At 33.3% G+C, this 20,234-nt stretch overlaps 1 protein-coding gene across 1 annotated transcript; it reads left to right on the top strand.

Annotated features, from left to right (window-relative positions):
* The first annotated feature begins 8,074 nt into the window (after positions 1–8,074).
* Positions 8,075–13,423, top strand: LOC143554780 (ACT domain-containing protein ACR9-like). The gene is made up of 6 exons (XM_077044467.1): positions 8,075–8,337; positions 10,937–11,155; positions 11,245–11,350; positions 11,422–11,731; positions 12,132–12,416; positions 13,097–13,423. Exons 1-6 carry the CDS (start codon positions 8,184–8,186, stop codon positions 13,241–13,243), a joined length of 1,221 nt encoding a protein of 406 aa, XP_076900582.1. The 5' UTR covers positions 8,075–8,183; the 3' UTR covers positions 13,244–13,423.
* Positions 13,424–20,234: the final 6,811 nt, after the last annotated feature.

Here is a 20,234-nt window from a genome sequence, read left to right on the forward strand (position 1 = left end):
TCCACTCACCAAGCCGGCTACCTCCACACCGCCGGCCGCCGTCCGCTCCACTCACCAAGCCGGCATCTTCTTGAAGGTATGCTTTCTTTCTATTCTTTTCATTTTAGTGTTGTACGACATCTGTCTTTTCAATTTTCATCTCATATTAATATTATTATAATAATTATTATTTATTATATATTACCTAGCTTCTGCCTATCGCCACCACCGTCCGCCACAACCGTCGGCCACCACCGCCACCGTTCGATCCAAATCCACCATAACCAGATCATCGTTCCAAATCCTTAACCGATTTCACATTCCATTTCGCTAAAACGAACGAACCTTCACCAACACGTTACTCAACCTAGGGTTTTAGAACGTAACTATAATTAGGGTTTTCTACTCGTTATTTTCATACACGCGGTCTAATTTCAATCGATTAACCAGATCAATTTCGCTAATCCAAACTGTTAATATTTGATTTGATTGATTTCTAAACATGCGAGGGCTGCAGAAATCCAAACGAGTTTCCTGGGCCTCGGATTTAAGTCTGTGTCAGGTATACATAATACGCGGTTACGATCGGTTTCGGTTCGGTTGTTGGACTGTTAATTAATTAAGTATTACTTCTGCAATCTAATACAGAGCTGCATGTTGACTCTATTGACTTAAATATATTGATGATATAAAATTTTAAAACTTATTTTGATGAAATGATTGTCATCTGTGTTAAATAACAACTTATAATGCTGAAATGAAATGATATAATGTTAGTGTTGAATTTGCATTATAGTTTAAATGGTTTCGGAATTGAAATACTTGCATTATCTGTGGTTGAATTGTTTGCTGTTGGATACTGTGTTTTCTGATATTGATGATGCATTGTGACTTCACAATTTGTGATGAAATGAGTTAATAACTGTCATCTGTGTTAGAAATCTATAATACTGAAATGATAATATTGGTGGTGAAATGATAATGCTGGTGTTAATTTGCGTTAACGTTTAAATGTGGTTGTTTAAATGTGGTTCTTGGCATGCATTAGTTTGGCTGAGGATGAAGTGGTTTCTGAATTGAAGTACTTGCGTTATCTGTGAATGAATTTTTTCATATTGTTTTTTGTTGTAGTGATGATGCTTTGTGACTTAAGATTTTTGTTGGATGATAAGTTATCACTTTATAGGTTGTATTTATATAGTGGGAGGATGATTTTCTTCGAATGTATACATAATGCTTGTTTTACTTGAATATCTTGAGTTAATGAATGAATTATACATTTGAATGTGGTTCTTGACATGCATTAGTTTGGTTGAGGATGAATTTGTTTGCTGCTGGAAATGTTCTTTTTGTGTTTCGTTGGATGATAAAGTTATCACTTTGTAGGTTGCATCAAGCTTTGTGACTTCACATTTTGTGATGAATTGAGTTAATATCTGTAACCTGTGTTAAAGATGTATAATACTAAACGATAATGTTGGTGTTGAATTTGGTTCCTTTATTTTTTCGGATGTGTGAGGTTGTAATGTTTCTTGACATGCATTATCTGTGATTCTGTGAATGAATTTGTTTACTGATCTCTAGGTCAAAAAGTGGAATGAGATGCTAAAATAAACATTGAGAATACTTGGGGAAAGGTTGCTCTGTTTTGACATTTGCTAACATAAAGACAGATTTTAGCTACTAATCATTTAATAACTTTTTTGAAGAGTCAAAATGGGTTTTTTTAACAGAATTGTTGTTTTAATAGAATTGTTGTTTTAATAGAATTGTTGTTTCTTGTTAGTTGATCATAAAAATGGTAGAGAAACAACATTGGTCGAATGAGCAAATAAAATGTTTATTAGAAACATGCATTGAAGAGAAAAACGCTGTGGGTAAAAAAGGGTTGAGTTTGCACAAAGAATCGTGGGCTAAGGTAATACGGGTTCTTAAGGAAAAGTTTGGATTGGATTTGAGTCAAAAACAAGTCAAAAACGCCTATGATAATCTTAAAGCCAAATACATAGGATGGTTGTATTTGAAAAACAAAACCGGCAACATCTACAACCCTCAAACAAATACCTTTACCTTAACGAACGAGGAATGGGAAGACTTTAAGAAGGTATGTTCATATATTTTTATTTTTTAACATCTACCTCTACCTTAAAGTCCACCCCTAGTTTATTTTTTAACATCTACCATTATTTTTTTAGGGGCATTCGAAAGCGGCATCCTTAAAAACAACTCCATTAGCATTTCCTGAACTTCATGCACAACTGTTTGATGAGAACATTGCCACGGGGAATCGCAAGTGGACCTCAACCCAAACATCAGTGGTTGGATCATCCTCTTGTCATCGGCTCCAATCGGTCCAACAACTGATGATTATAGACAACACAGAAGATGATGCCTGCACTAGTCCTACTACCGGGCCTACTACCGAGCCTACTTTTGAGCCTACTCCTGAGCCTACTCCCGAGCCTACCCCCAAAAGGGCTAAAACCTCAAAACCATCATCATCTGTCACTTTTGAGGATTTAGCACTTCACATGAAAAATGCTTTGTTACATTTGACTAGGGAAAAACCTGAAAAAAAACGCCCGGTAGTTACAACAGTTGTTGAGTGTTCTGAGAAGTTAAGTTTGGTTGGGTTAGAGCCGACGGACCCTCTATATTTGGTTGCTTTTCATATTTTTGGAATGTCCACGGACATGAGAGAGGCGTGGATGGCATTGCCAAATGTTCCCGTCGTGTTAAAAGGGTGGATCGAGATGACGGCTAAAAATTTAGGACTTTTGAAGTAGTTTTTGTTTTGTTGAAAACATTATTTGTTTTTGGTGTATGTTTTTTAGTTATGTTGAAAACATTCTATGCTTTTTGGTTAAGTTTAACACATTGTATGTTATTTTATGGCTATGTGACATGGTTGTTTATGCTTTATGATAATGGTTGTTTATGCTTTATGACATGGTTGTTTATGTTTTATTAACAGGTTCATAATGAATAATGATGAGAAAATACTTCTGGTAGTTGTTATGTACTTGTATATCCGCTTTCTTTGGAAGAGGGGTTTGAAACGAAAACGAGACAATGATTCGTCAATGACGGGACATAAATACACGTTAGAGTTATTGCAAGGAAATCCCAAACAATGCGTTGAATTGTTACGCATGTCCCGTGAATCATTTGTTCGACTATGTGCACATTTTAGAACAAATTATTCGTTAAAGGATAGTAAACATGTTTCGGTTGAGGAAAAGATGGCTATGTTTTTGATGATAATCGGCCATAACCAACGTTACGTGGTTATCAAGCGTAGATTTCAACACTCAAAGCAAACAATTCATAAATTCTTTCATGAAGTGTTGGATAAAATGATGCTTTTCGCCAAAGATATGATAGTACCAACTTCTTTCAATCCGAATCCAAACATTCCGGGACATAATAAGAGGCTACGAAAGATTTTTAAATGAGCGGTTGGTGCACTTGATGGGACCTTGATACATGCTGTTATTCCTACTAGGCAACAAGATTTATATAGAGGAAGGGGAAAGGGTGATTGTTATCAAAACGTATTAGCAATTTGTGATTTTAACATGATTTTTACTTTTCTTGTGGCCGGATGGGAAGGGGTAGCACATGATTCTAGAATATTATCAGAGGCATTATTAGATCCACACGCGCCATTCCCATTTCCACCATCAGGTATTTTTATTGTTTGTTAATTATTTCTATGTTAGTTTAATATTGTAATTAATTGAAAATATTTACAGAGAAATACTATATTTGTGACGCCGCGTATGCACACATACGAGGATTTATGGCTCCATATCGTAATGTGAGGTATTGGCTTGGAGATTTTCGTCGGAGACGTGCGTTAACCAATAAAGAAAAATTTAATCATGCACATGCAAAACTTCGAAACGTCATTGAGCGTGCTTTTGGTGTCTTGAAAGCAAGATTCCCTATATTGAAGAGGATGGCACCATTTCCATTGGAAACACAAAGGAACGTTACCGTTGCATGTTTTGCACTACATAATTTTATTAGGAAACAAGGTTTGGACGATGAGTTGTTTACACAATACGATCAACCCAATGTGTCGATTGGAAATAGTCGTGGGCAAATTGATGCTGATGAAGACGAGGTTGAAGCACTTGGCACTGCATCAGATCGGGAATATATGACTCAGTTAAGCGATGAAATTGCTGAGCAGTTAATGCAAAATACGGAATAAACGATTTAAAAAATGTTTGTGGTATTATGAATATTATTTCAGTGTTGTTGACTATTATTTAAATTTTGATGTTGAAGACCTTTTTTATTTATATTTCAGTTTATTTAAATTTCAGCTTATTTTAGCAGTCTGCAGATGTTAAAAAACAAACAGTCTTCTTGTTGCAGACTGCAGAGTTTTGGTCCACCTCTTCTGCTACAGATGTTGGCAGATGTGGTTTCGCAGTCTTCTGACATTTTACCTCTGAAAAACAAACAACACCTTATATTCTACAAGTTGATTATACATCTTAATAAATTGTTAAATCCATCATTTTTCATTTGTTATAGTTATAAGTTATTTCAATATTATTAATCCATCACCATTTAAAGGCAAATGAGTAATTGACCCCCTTAAGCAAATAAGCTTCTTCAAATAAGCTAAAAAACCATCTTCAAATAAGCTTCTACAAATTAGCTTATATAAAGCTTATAAGCCTAAGCTAAAAAAGCTAAACCAAACACCAAATGAGCTAAAAAAGCTATAAGCTTTGCTAAAAAAGCTAGGCCAAGCACCCCTTAAGATTAGTTATACCTAGAAACCTGGTTGTGAACTCTAAATCCTTAACTCTGCATATGTGCCAACTTCCTGATCTTGATTATGTGCATGATTAAGGTACGACAAGGGCATGCCAAGTGTTAACATGATCATGCCAAATCTCTTAAAAGTCCTAACTTCAGTTTTCTTCCAATTCACTTTTTTCTTTCTTTCAGCCATCATTCTATCTTGGAAACTAATTGCAAATAAACAATCAATTCACATAAACTTGCGTTCTACTTATCATTTTAATCACATCTACATCTAATTTTGTCCTAAAATGGTTGAAAGTTCAATTTAACATCAGCATCTAATTTTTTATTTTTATTGTAACATCATTTTTTTTGCTTACCATTACGAATCTAAAATGGGGTAGTTAGTTGGAATGAGTAATGGGGATGCTTTTGTTAATCTGGAGTTCACTAAGGGCAGAGGAACACGATGGGACTTTCAGTTTAGTGTAAGGATTGCTTGAAAATGACAGAAAAGTGCAGGATCATGAGCAATCTGAAGGGTTTCGAGAGGGTGGGACGAAGGCAAAACTTAACCCTATCTATCTAATCCCACATCACTTATCTTATTCAACTTTAAGCATCAAGGGCAAAACAAACCATCTATATATACCCACGAGAAAAGTTTGATGGAAATGCAATGAGGGATCAAAAATATTATGTCACGAGTGAGCAGTGGAGACCAATAATGAAACAAATGTAACTTATATATCATGCATTCGTTGTTACTATCCGTGTAATTCTTTTTTTATTTTATTACATTTGATTTCTTTAATAAAATTATAAATATTATATTATCTTCAAGTTTAATATAAGCTAAGAAAATAAATATAAAATACGATCCCCATGTGAAAAACGAGTATGTTTATAAAGAATCTATATCTATAATAATATATATAAACGAAGACATAAAAATCCTACGTGTCGCGATGTTGTTGCTCCCTTTTTTTTGGAGTCACCAGATTTGCTTGATTTTTAAATTGAGGTTTCTCATGCATTTGACCCAAATTCATGGGTATGGGTCTTACCAAACCCAAATATTCCTTAAACGGGTTATAACATCTCATTAAATTAAATATTATTCTCACCAAATTATTGATATAAAAATCCTATAAAATAGGATATACTAAAAATTAATATCTTATTTATTTTAAAAAAGATATATATATTACTTAAATTAAAAGCCAATTTGATAGTGAAACGGTCTTGGGTCTCATCAAACCATAAGTATATTATTAACTTTCATAAATATGATTTATAATTAAAAAAACAATTTTATAGTAAAAAAATTAATGGGTCTTGGGTCTCATCAAAACCATATAGCTTTTAAACCGGGTTATAGCATCTCATTTATTTGTGAAACAATTTATCATCAAATCATAAGTATATTATTAACTTTTATACAATAAAAAAAATATAAATTCAAAAAATTAAATATTAGAACAAATAATATAAAACAACCCCCGTAATACGAGGGATAAAAGCTAGTTAATTATATATAAAGATACTATATATATATATAGGGGGGAGATCTAGAGAGAACTCCTCTTAAAGAGAGAACTAGAGAACTACTAAATAATTATTTTTAATTATTTTTAAAAAAATATTTTGTGATTTTTTTTCTTTCCTCCTAATAAGATGAAAAAAAAACTTGTCAGTGTATTACTATAGTGCATATGTGCACTAATGCCTATTTCATATATACAATAGTGTTTTATTGCATATAATACAACACAATTGTATTATCCAATACACACTATTAAATATATGCAAATACGACACTAATAATTGCATGCAAAACACATTATCGCATATATGTAATACAACACTAGTGCACATATGCACTATATCGATTTTTTTTTAATTTTTGTATATAATATAACATTATTGCAAATATACAATACAAACAACTATATATATGCTATTCAACACTATTTCAAATATCAAAATGCACACTATTGCACATATGCATTATAAAAAAAGTCGGTGTATTGCATATATGCATTACTCGTTAATTTTTTTTATTTTTTTGTTTTTTTTTGTTTTTATATTTTTTTGTGGTGAAGAATAACAATATATAAGAAGGATGAAAGAAAAAAAAAATTAAAAATATTTTTTTTAATTAAATTAAAAATACTTCATTATTAGTTATTTAGTTCTCTCTATAAAATGGAGTTCTCTCATAATCCTCTATATATATATATATATATATATATACCGTTTCAATGATGGTTGTCTGGCACACACAACAACCGAATAGGTTTGCATTTTTTATTTTTATTTTTACAGACGTTTTTAACAATACCACTCAAATTAAAATAACATCATCTTAACAATTAGGGTTGTTCACGAGCCGAGCTGAACCGAGCGAATGGTTGCTCGTTGCTTGGCTCGTTTACAATTGAACCGAACGAAACGGCTGAAATTCGAACCGAGAGAAAACCGAAACGAACCAAAATCGAATCGAGCATTATTCGATCGAACATCGAGCAATTTCGAGCATTATTTATTTATTTTTCATTTTAAAACTTTTAATAAGAAACAAAGTTGAAGGTTGTAAATAATATATTTTATAAATAAATTAATAGTTTTTAAGAAAAACATGTAATATATTATAAATTTTTATTAAAAATAAGTTTGAAGTAAAATATAATGATCATGTAAACAAAATTCTAGTATTCTAAAAACTTGAATCGAACAAATAAATTTATAAAATTGACGTAATATGAAAATTTTTAAGGGGTAAAAATAATTGTATGCTTATATTTATGTGTTTTGTCTATATATTTATATATTTGTTCATATATAATTATATATAAAATAGATTAAAAAAATTCGAGCTGAACCGAACCGAGCAAACATTTGCTCGTTGCTTGGCTCGTTTACAAATCGAACCGAGCATAGCGGCTCGTTTTCAACCGAGCGAGCATTTTTCAAGCAATTTCCGAGCGAGGGACGAACAAGTTCTAGCAACGAGCGGTATGGACGCCCTGTTAACAACAAACATAAATAAAAATAAAAAAAAATCAAGTGACACAAGTAGTTATTTGGCCAGAGCGACAATGAGTCACAACCGCATATATCTTAATAATAATAACCCTGGAAGGATACGTCTAGTATGTCGGCTAGTGCAGCCGCTGACGTGGTAACCACACAGCATGGGGGCCCACATGGGACGCCGCCACCCGCCACATGAATGAACTACACCCCCATCATTAATCCACACAAACCAACACACCCAACTAAATTCTCTAATCTTCTCCTCTTCTCTTCTCTTCTCTTCTCTTCTCTTCTTAAAAGTTAAAACAATAAAACAACAACACGCCGCCTCCGACTACATTCCGGTTACTCTCAACTGGATTTAGTCGTCGGTGGTGAAAACTAAAAATTTAAAACCAATGGGCATGTCATCGGACGACGTCGTTTTGATCGAGGAAGGTAAGACTTCCGGTGAGCCGACTGTTGTGACGGTTAACTGTCCCGATAAGGCTGGCCTTGGGTGTGACCTCGTACGGAATGTGTTGGAATTTGGACTCTATGTCACCCGTGGAGGTTAGTTAATAGTTAGTTTGTTAAACTCTTATCTGATTTTGTGTACGTTTTTCTGTTTATTGAATCATTTGTGGATATCGGTTAAGTGATTGCTTATTTTTGCATCAATATGTTTAACGATTTTGAGGGTTTAATATGTTTTGTGTTGCTTAGTTTTTACATAATTTTGGTGGCCGTCCTATGTTACATACTTCTTGTTTTATAATTTATATATTATACTTCTTTACTATTTACTTTCTTTGTCATACTGATACATGTTCACTGTTTTACTGTAATTGTTAGCTTAATAATACTATATTTTTTTAATAACTTTTGCTATCTTCAGTTTAGATTCTGTTTAGATTGAATCATGAGAATCTATATTTTTTTAGGGAAAATTCCCAAAATAGGTATTTATGATTAGGGTTTTCAGGTTTTAAGTGCCATTTTCAACATATCCCCAAAATAGGTATTATAAACTAGTCGTGATGAATAGTTTATGATTATTCACGAGTAGTTTGTATAACCAATTAAAACTTGTCACGTGTCTATAAACTAACCGTAACGACCTGTTTCACTAATAATCTACTCGTAAAGATTAAATAAGTTTAAACCCTCGTAATCAGCGCCACACGAGTAAATAAGATATTCTTTAGTCGCGACGAGCAGATTATAAAACCTTAAGAGTCGCGAGTATTTTATCAAACTAACCACGACGATAAGTTTGATTACCAAATGCATCTAACTGGTTTGTTTTACAAAACACTAACTGGAATGGTTAGTTTGTTTGGTCAACTAGTCTTTACGAGTAGATACAGGTCAACGACTACTTTATATCCATTATACGAGTATTTTGTTGGTAACTAACACGTCTCGATAAGTTTATCTGGTAAACATTACGCTTACGAGTAGTTCATTTGTAGTTAACTCGTCGTGACTAGTTTACCTTGTTTATATTCCCAATACGAGTAATTTATTGTTAATCAACTCGTTCTGATAAGTTACCAGATTTACATTAACCATACGAGTAATTTATTGGTAGTTAACTCGTCTTGTCTATATCTTGCTATAAACTAGTCGTGACTAGAGGTGCACAAATCGGGTTTTTTAAATACCCGGGTTCGGGTATGGAACCGGGTTCGGGTATTGAGAAAACCATAGTAACGAGTTTTTTCAGGTTTTTTCCGAGGTTTTTTCGGGTATAAATTGGATTTTTTAAAAGTTTGAACTTTTTAGGGGTATTTTTAAGGTATTTTTCAGGTATACATCGGGCATTTGAAATACTTGGTTTCGGGTTTTGGAAAAACCCGGTTCCGAGTATGGAACCGGTTCAGGTTTTCGGGTATTACCGGATACAAATCAGGTCCAGTTTGGGTTCGGGTTTTAGTGCCAAAATGCATTCCCTATCAGTACCCTACTGGTAAGGTCGGGTACGGTTTAGGTATTAAAAACCCGGGTATTAAACAAAACGGTTCCGGGAACCGGGTTCGGGTTAAACTAGCCAAGATGAGTTAATTACTACTTAACTACTCGTATAGGAATGTAAACAAAGTAAAGTAGACAAGACGAGTTAACTACCCATAAATTACTCGTATGGTTAATGTAAATCTGGTAACTTATCAGAACGAGTTGAGTAACAATAAATTACTCGTATTGGGAATATAAATAAGGTAAAGTAGTCACGACGAGTTAACTACAAATGAACTACTCGTAAGCGTAATGTTTACCAGATAAACTTATCGAGACGTGTTAGTTACCAACAAAATACTCGTATAATGGATATAAAGTAGTCGTTGACCTGTATCTACTCGTAAAGACTAGTTGACCAAAGAAACTAACCATTCCAGTTAGTGTTTTGTAAAACAAACCAGTTAGATGCATTTGGTAATCAAACTCATCGTCGTGGTTAGTTTGATAAAATACTCGCGACTCTTAAGGTTTTATAATCTGCTCGTCGCGACTAAAGAATATCTTATTTACTCGTGTGGCGCTGATTACGAGGGTTTAAACTTACTTAATCTTTACGAGTAGATTATTAGTGAAACAGGTCGTTACGGTTAGTTTATAGACACGTGACAAGTTTTAATTGGTTATACAAACTACTCGTGAATAATCATAAACTATTCGTCACGACTAGTTTATAATACCTATTTTAAGAATATGTTAAAAATGACACCTAAAACCTGAAAAACCTAATCATAAATACCTATTTTGAGAATTTTCCCTTTTTTTATATAATGTCCGGTTATATATGGTTTAGAGTTTACTGCATCCACCCTCCTTAGACGCCATCAATAGCTTTGGTATAAGTGAGAAAAAAATCGATTTAGTTGTTTACGTTTAGCAGTATATTTTTTATTTAAACAACTGACTCAATCCTGAACCACATGAGGAGGAATTGAACACCTTTGCTACAACTTGATACCGCAAGGCTACAAGTTCTTTGGTGTTTAACGATATATATTAGATATAATATATTAGTTAGATTTATTGTAATTATTGCGATCACAATTGTGAGAATTGATTTAGTTTGTAATAGATCTCATTGAAATTATATATAGTTGATCAATAGCATACAATAACTTATGGGGTTTTTATTATTCTATATCTGTGTTACTAGATTTCTCTACAGACGGGAAGTGGTGCTATGTCATATTGTGGGTCGTTTCACGTCCAATCTCACTGAAAGTCGACTGGGCGAGCTTGAAAAACAGGCTCTTATCTTGCTGCCCATCGTTTCTGCCCTCATTTTATTTGAACCAGTTACCCGATCGTTCTACATTACCTCCATTATATGTCTTAAAGGTCTTCTCCCTCGATCGCCAAGGCTTAATTCACGGTAAATAACTGTCAATGTTATTGTTTTGATTTCAATTTCAATTTTGAAACTTACTTCACTTATTTTAATACAAAAATGCAAATTCACAGATGTCACAAAAGTACTTTGCGAGCTCGAGTTAACAATTCAAGGTTTAAAAGTCATGACTACACCAGAAGGCAAGGTGTTGGACCTTGTCTTTATAACCGATCATTTGTAAGTCTCTTTGTATATCTGTTGGTCTTGTATATTGATTCTAAACTTATAATATAGACCCTTAAATGTAGGGACATGTTGCACACGCAAATTAGACGAGAAGAAACATGTGAGCATCTTAGTGGTGTGTTAGGGGAATGTTGTATCAGCTGTGAGCTTCAGTTAGCAGGCCCCGAGTTCAAATGCTACCAAGGGTTTTCTTCAATATCAGAAGAAATTGCTGATGAGTTGTTTAGCAAAGAAGTTTCAGATGTTAAGAAGGCGGTTATTAATGTGGATAATCTAATGAGCCCGGCTCATACGTTGCTTCAAATACAATGCCTTGATCAGAAAGCGCTCATTTATGATATTTTGAAGGTCTCCAAGGACTGCAATATTCGGGTATTCTATTCCCGCCATATAATATTTTAAATAGGTGGGGTGGACGGGTTGGGTTATGGGTCAGGTCAATATGTTGAATTTGTGGTTTGGGTCTAAATGGTTAGAGTCGAAACCAATATTTTTGGAATTAGTCGCCTTACTGGTTCACTGGTCAGACCGGTTTTAAAAACCGGAAAATGTCATGAATAATAAAAGACATAAAATGTATGCATATATCTAATAAAAATATGAAGATTATTATGTTTTGGTGTTAATTTGTAATTTTAGTAAAATATAAAGACTTGAAATTAATAAATAATAAATGATTCATAAAATGAAATTTTTATATCAGTCATATGCCTTGCACGGGATTTTGGTCATTTTTACTTTCAAATGAATAACTTCCATACTTCTTATTCAGATTGCATACGGAAGGATCTCTACTAGTGTTAAAGGGTACCGGAGTTTGGATTTATTTATCCAAAAAGATGACGGGAAAAAGATTATAGATATCGAGAACCAGGTTACATTTTGTTCCCGGTTAAAGGAGGAAATGCTACATCCACTGAGAGTCATCATCACAAACCGTGGCCCCGATACAGAACTTTTGGTCGCTAATCCCGTTGAGCTTTCGGGGAAGGGAAGACCACGTGTTTTTTATGATGTCACATTTGCACTGAAGACACTCGGAATATGCATATTCTCTGTGAGTAGTAGTTTAATCTGCATTTATAAATTAACTAAAAAAGAAACGGATATAAATTATATATTTAATGCATACCGCCTATAAATAGTTTTGTTCGAAAATTTAGATCACCATGGTAATGGCTGATGATATAATTTGTTGATCATATTAAATTTGAACACTATTACCTTTTCTGGTTACAGAAACATGTACCAAAGTTTAGGCACTGGTAGCAAAAACAATCACCACTTTGGACCGTTACCAATTCATATAACCGCCTAATTTGCCACTTGGAACTTTGGGGTGTCCCATGAAACCAAAAATGTCTTTTCTAGGGACGTTTCAGTTTTTATGGTTACTCCATAACTTCCACGTGCCAATTTTCATGGTTGAGTAGCGTGTCAAAAACATGTATTTTGTCGGATTGGGTTGACCTTAAATACGTCCGGTCACATTTGTACAGTTTTTTTGTAAATAATTAGCGTGCCATTATCATTAGATAATTAAGTAATAATATAAACTTCGAGGGAATGCCGTTTAACATATATTATTAAATTTTCGTCAAAACCGGCCAACTGGACCATGAACACACACCCCCCTCCCCCCTATTTAGGTTTAGGAGGTTTAATAAACAATTATTGTGTCTACAATTTTTTGACTTGTTGAAAAATAACCTTTGTAGTTGTTTGGTTGTGTTACAGGCTGAGGTTGGAAGGCACTCAACATCAGAACGAGAATGGGAGGTGTACAGGTTCCGCTTGGATGAAACCCGTGGGCATCCGTTAACCAGCAACCGAGCGAAGCTGGATATAGTTGATAAAGTCAGAGGAACACTGATGGGATGGTGAATGAAACCACAAGCGTCCGTTACATGTTTTAAGTTGTCCACAAGATTTCACCTTGAAAGTTATCTTGGTCTTGCTTTATCATTTGATTTCCGCATACTGTTGTTGTAACTGTGATTAAGTTTTAGTATTTTAGTGTTTAATTCTTTTGGAATATGATAATGGATGTGTAGATCACAAAGATATATTGCACGTACGACAATCAAACTTATCATTTCAGACTAAACTGAACTACAATTTGGTTTTATTTGTCAGTTTGGTAAGTATCTTAAAAAATAACCGCAAACTTTAAAATACTGCCATGAGCTAAAGTTGTTTTATCGTAAAACTCGAGATTGACATGCTTAAGCTAGACTCGTCTACTTTAAAAACTCAAGACAAACATGTCTAGTAGTGTAGAGCAATATCTATAAAGATTGATTTTGAGCTGTGAGAGTTCAAGTGTGACTTGCTTATTCAACAACGTATCCATAAAGCTAAGTTATCTGTGGATCCAGGGTATACGAGAGCTGCCTCGACTTGAATTTAGCACCAAAGTTCTATGATCAACCTTTATTCCTTATGAAATGTCTAGTAAAATATAATTCTAAAATAACTGCCTGAAGATCATTTCTCAAAAATTGAATAAAAATTGAAAATTAAAGGGCCCAACCGGGTTCGAATCGGTGACCTCTTGATCTGCAGTCAAATGCCTACCACTGAGCTATAGACCCTTGACAATATAAAATGCTACTCCACTACCTAGAATTTAAGTAGTTACTTGTAGTTCAAAAAGCCTTTATATGTCGTTCTTAATCTTTCTTTTGATTTGATGATTAAACAAATGTTGATCAGTAGAAGATTACAAGAATAATTAACTATCCAGAGTTATTTTTTATAAATTTATGGTGATTAAATTGTCAATATACTTGTTTTTGTTGTCAAATACAAGAACATTAGAAAAAACGTAATTAAGGTTTGCAAAGTGTTATACACTGATTGTGATACACAAAAGCAACAACAACAATAATAATAATAATAATAATAATAATAATAATAATAATAATAATAATAATAATAATAATAATAATAATAAGTGTTATCTTGTAATTTCAAAGACACTATAAATGAGAAGCGAGAAATGTGTTATTATATATATCTTTAAAAAATCTTCAATTTACTTTTAAAAAACGGATCAATATCATCTATGCCTAGACTTTGTCGTCTTTCTTAGATTAAAAACAACTTAACCCGTATACCCTATTCTCACACAAAGTAAATGATGAGGTAGCTATTTTTGAGAAGTTCTAATGAACATACTATAATACACGTAACGCCAATAAACTATAGCTATAGTGGGAGTTTCACGTGTCTGAAGAATTGGATCTTCCTACCCAAAATTCACTCTTTGAAAACTTAGCATAAAGTTCTCCTATTTCCTGCTCGAGAATAGCCCTTAGATGTTCCTTGTGTTCTTCCTTACTTTTCGAGTAAATCAAAATATCATTGATCAATACGATTATGAACTGTCTAAATTCAATTTATAGATTATATTAATCAAGCACATGCATAACACCGATGCATTCGTCAAATCAAAAGACATGACCAGAAACTTTTAATGGTCATATCTAACTATGAACACCATCGGTTCTTGCATCTTTGTCAAAGCTAACTGGTAAGACTATTTTTTTATAAGTGCATTGGTGTAGCACCGTACTAGTCTACTAGGTCTATTTTAAACACTTGTCTATCAAATGGCATCCGAAACAAGTATTTGGAAACACCCCAGGGCTAAAATAATGCGACAATTTAAGGTAAATAATTAACAGTTAGATTTGATACTTTTAAACTAAAAGCATTAATGCTTAGGAGATTAATTATATATTTTTGGGGATATTTGATAAAAGCACTATAAATTATTGCATAATGAGGTGAATTTCAATATATTGTTTTTCCTTGGCGTCACTGTTAAAAATTGACATATGGTTTTGGACTATTACAACCCATCACACAAAACCCGCAACATCACCTATCACATTCACCCCGTGGTCGAGTATGACTATGATATATTTGTTTTTTTTCATGACTGAAAATATTATTTATACATAAATAAATAAATACTTATATTATATATGATTCAAATACAACTCTTTTATATTATCTTAGAAGATTCATGCATCTTGTTTATCCAACATCCGACCCGAATCCATCTCACAGGGTCTATATTCTATAATCTTGGGTGGGCCAATAAACATAAAATCAAAACATACATTTTAAGAGAAATATTACTTTATTTATGAAAGTCTTAAGTCAATAAGTCTTGTAACATAAATGCAAAATTTAAATTGGTCAGCCAAGAAAATGTGTGAAACAATAAAGTGCATTATTGTCGATAAAGTCAAATAAAAACTTAAAATTGAGGATATATTTAGTAACACTAGAGCTGCACGTATAAATTCAAAGTTGAGAGCTTAATTATAATTACTTATCAACTATCAAGGATATCAAGACATATGACCAAAAATGTAATTGTTGTTAGATTAGAGGTTGTCATCTAAAAGATTTTGAAAATCTTTTTTTAACAACATTTAAAACGACCCCTAGTATACGTGTGAGCCTTCCTGAGACGAGATGCAACCGTCCATACTGATTTTGATTACTTATGTCCGACTCACCTAGGAACACCATCGAGAAAACAAACCATTGTTGAATAACTCCCTTTAGTTATGTTTTAAACCTAAGATCATAAGATCCTAAACCTTAACCAACACCTCATATAATTTGATGAAAAAGACTCATCCTTTAAATACATTAAAGGTTGTCATTACTTGATAGAATATGATCATATTATCATCTTGTATGAAAGAATTAAAAAATTTTGGTCCATAGTAAATTGCAAATAATGCATTAATGTTTTGCTAGTCAGACATGCCTATAAAAGATATGTGCTTATATTTTTCTAATCAATTGAAACAAGTTTTGTTAATCATGTAAATGGGACTCAATAAACACATGGTTGGGGATCTTATGCTATATGTTTATGAGAGGAGGCAACGAAAGTCTCACATTAAGTTCATACAACATTATTCAATGTAAAGAATTATGCATCAAGGAATCGGGTGGCGAATTATTAACCACAAAAGTTCTGTGCAACTTTTACCGACGACACTAATCACTTAAATGATACATATTAAAATGAGGGTGAGCATTATACAAGTTGCATTCTTTTCCCGTTCTCCAAGTTGTGTCGTTGGTTGTTTTTAGTAAGATTTTTAATGAGACAATATACATGATCTAGAAAATCAATGGGAGACAATACACATTGCACTATTATCCCTTAGTTATGACTTTCTCCTATTAAGTTTTCTTGATAAGATTTTTAATGAAATAACATATCTAAGTGTATTAAGTCGATAACCAAGAGAGAGTGTGGTAGATATACTCGTGTTATCAACAAATTTATGGACAAATTGAATATTGTACTTGTCATGTTATTCAAATGGTTGTTATAGTTATAGAATGATTAGGTTTCTTACTCCAATATATACCACATCATATATCATTGACATTGTGTTGTATACTGGATCAACGAAATATTAGATCCCTTTCTCCCTATATTTCTTCTCGTTTAATTTGCTATTAAACTAGTTTTATAACAATTTCTTGATTATATAAATTACAATTAAGCATAACTATGATATTTTTGTACATGGTTTCTTTCGTAAACAATTATTTCTCAAGAAAAAGAGTGAAAAGGACATATATCTGTCTAAGTCGACCTTCTAGACGTTTTCAAATAGTTTTCCCATATACTTATAAACATGGCCATTCGTAAATGTTAAGGTAAAGCTAATTATTGTAATATATTTTATATTAAAACAATGAACAATGTCCGAATAGAAAATATATTAAACAATTAAACAAACTTGATTCCGTATTAGTTAAATGAATGGACTATATAATAATTATTCCAGATTTTTCCTATGAAAAGGATTATTATATTTGACATAGGGATGCACTTGTTATGGCATCGGTAGTAATCGATACAGATCCCGAAAATCTTGATCCTGAAAATTCAAAATATTTTGTACTGGTATTGAAATGCTTGGTTCGGACCGGTAAATACCAGTATCGGTTCGGCACCGGTATTTCGTGCAAAAATCGGGACATACCGGTACCGTACCGATACCAAAAACTAAAACTTGGTACCGACGATACCAAATCGGTACCGAATTCGATACCGTTACCAATCGGTACCGTAGGGCCAGCTCCAAGAAAGTAAAAAAGTTTTGAGTCGAAGGCGGAAATTTTTTTGAGCCTTAAATAAAAGGAGTATTTTGTTATGTTTAAACTTTAATTTTTATATGGCTGTTTAATAAAAATGCCATAAAATACTCAGTTAGTTAAAATAATAATTACATAAACACACTTCGAAACAAATAAGCTAAACAAGATAAACATAACAACTTGTCAAACCATCCGGTTGACCTGCACATACGGTTGGAGGTTGTATCCCAAACTAACCCGTAAACTTACTGTTAAGGCTTTGTTTAAATATTGGTTAGATACAAAAAAAAAAGAGTAAATTTATTGTTTTATCAACTATTAAGTTTTTCAAAACTTAGAAGTAACTTATTAGTATCGATTATCATGATCACATGATGACTGTTCTGGAAGACGATTTTTTTAATGTTAACTTAACTTGTTTAATGATAATTAAGTGTGATGTTGAAATGGAGGATATTTACAAAATATCCGATATAATATAAAAGTCAGCTTCTGATTAGTTATTACAAGAAAGGTAATATTTTATAAATGTCCATAAAGTGTACGTGGTTTTGGAAATATGTAAGAAATATGTAATAGAGATTAATGATTAACCACAGTTTTGTATAAAATAGAATCTTGGACGAATTAATTCGATAGGGGATACTGTTTTAAAACAAATCAATTTTTTTTCACGACCGTTTGAATCACTGACGGGATAGTAACCCACCTAGTTATTACCATTCCACTATCGAAAGGAAACCCATCAAAAATAAATAAAAAAACCTTATGACCCAACCCGAAACCCCCTAATTTTTGTCACGAGTAGGTGTTTTAACTAGCCACCTTAAATTTGAAGTATTTGGGCGCCTCACATAAACAATTTGGTTTTGTGTAACAATTTGGTTTTACACAAAAGATCTTTAATGTTTGATACTAAAAAGATCATTTTCAAAATTTTAAGTGTTATAAGACTTTTATGTATCACTATAAACTTTAGGTTATTAGAAAGCAACAACTTGCCTATATTGTCCCAGCCACCATGTCCAACAATGTTAAATCACATTATCCACACATACATACATGCAATATACCTACATATATGTACAAATACAGTAAAATGACTAGTGATATAATTATGAATGATAGTGATGTCTTATAACTAATACATATCTAAATATCTAAACAAGGATGCAATCCGTTGCATTCAAACACAAACAGAAACTAAAACAACACGGCACTTTTACGAGTAAGCCATGATGTGTTTACAATAACCTCCCAAAAGCAACTAGAACGTATTTATAAACTAAATCATAATATATTTCAATATAAAGAAAAGAAAAAACTACTTCAAAGTACCCTCTTTATATCAAATTGTGCTAGGCACGGGGTGGGTAATATCTTCTTCATCACCCCCTTACCTTTGGTTGGCAAGCTTTGTGGTTTTATAGGATTTAGTAGGAGCCTCATTTGACGGTGACGATAGTGGTGGAGAGATGACATTGTTGGAGGATGTTGCGGTTTCCGAAGAAGGTGGTGGTGTACAAGTTATAGGAGATAGTGATCGTGATAGAGGAGATGGTGGTTGAATAGATAAGCGACGTTATGTCCAATGACGGCACCTAGCCTGTTACTATTATAATATATATCATAAGCTGACAGTTATATCATTCTAAACTAGACGGGCCAAAAATGAAACACACCTTCTACCTATCCCACATACACATTTCCTTAAGAGGACAATGGTGTTAGCGATTTGAAGACTGGTGTGATCTCAATGATTTGCTCACCGTCGTTGCGAGAAATGATGAATGTGTTAGGTATTACGTGTACGCGGCTGACCCGAAAGGAGTCGGATAGGGCAACAGAAATCAATACAATACAACGGTATTTCTAAAACGAAAATGTGCAGCGGAAACAAACGAGAAGTATAACGGAACAGAAATTAATAACCCCAAAAATAATCAAAACACGAACCTGAAACAAGCGACGACTTCTGTTTCTATTAACTGACTTGTTCCTGTCGAATGATGATGATGGGTGGTTGACTTTTGCAATACACTATTGCAAAATTAATTGATTAATCGGTGGTGACAGTAGACCTTTTTGCAAACAAATATCAAAACTCCACTATGTAATAATGATTGATGGCAGTAGACTCACGAGCTAATCACCAAAAAAACAATCACTAGTGTTGCAATATATTAAATAATTATGGTAGCAGTGGCAGTGGGTTTCACGAACACACAATTACAATTGTAAACAAAACAATAATTATAATAATCGTAAAGCAGAGAGAAAAAGATACGAGCACGGGATTTACGTGGTTCGGTCACGGTGTGTAACCTACGTCCACGGGCAACGAACAGGGTCTCTTCTTTTATTGAGGTGCTCAAGAAATTACAAGATACAACATTGTTTATATAGGGAGGCTAACTAGGGTTTTATTTCTTCCTCCATAAGTTACAAGAAATAATATAAAAACAGGCCACTAAAGTTAAGTGGGTGGCCAGCCCATTCAACCCTTCTAGTCTTCAACTGCCCAACCCAAGACGGGCCGGGGCTACACCCGTATAGAACCCAACAATCTCCCACTTGGAGCCTCGGAACGTCTTCACTTGCTCCACCTGTAAACACACCAGTACCTGTAATCTTTTGTCTTCAATATAAACCATGTCTTCTACCTGTTCGTCGCCACCTCCTCAACACTATTCCTGGAGACCAACTGAAGCTACACATAGCTTCAGTT

Source organism: Bidens hawaiensis, unplaced genomic scaffold (assembly GCF_021521415.1).
Source record: "Bidens hawaiensis isolate Kalapana, Puna unplaced genomic scaffold, B.hawaiensis_p1.1 tig00017853_1, whole genome shotgun sequence".
Classification (NCBI taxonomy): domain Eukaryota; kingdom Viridiplantae; phylum Streptophyta; class Magnoliopsida; order Asterales; family Asteraceae; genus Bidens; species Bidens hawaiensis.

Excerpts from the sequence above, each read along its gene's own strand:
- LOC143554780 (XM_077044467.1), top strand. The coding sequence starts at position 8,184 with ATGGGCATGTCATCGGACGACGTCGTTTTGATCGAGGAAGGTAAGACT. Across the intron at positions 11,156-11,244 it reads TCGCCAAGGCTTAATTCACG|ATGTCACAAAAGTACTTTGC; the intron begins GTAAATAACTGT and ends GCAAATTCACAG. Across the intron at positions 11,351-11,421 it reads GTCTTTATAACCGATCATTT|GGACATGTTGCACACGCAAA; the intron begins GTAAGTCTCTTT and ends CCTTAAATGTAG.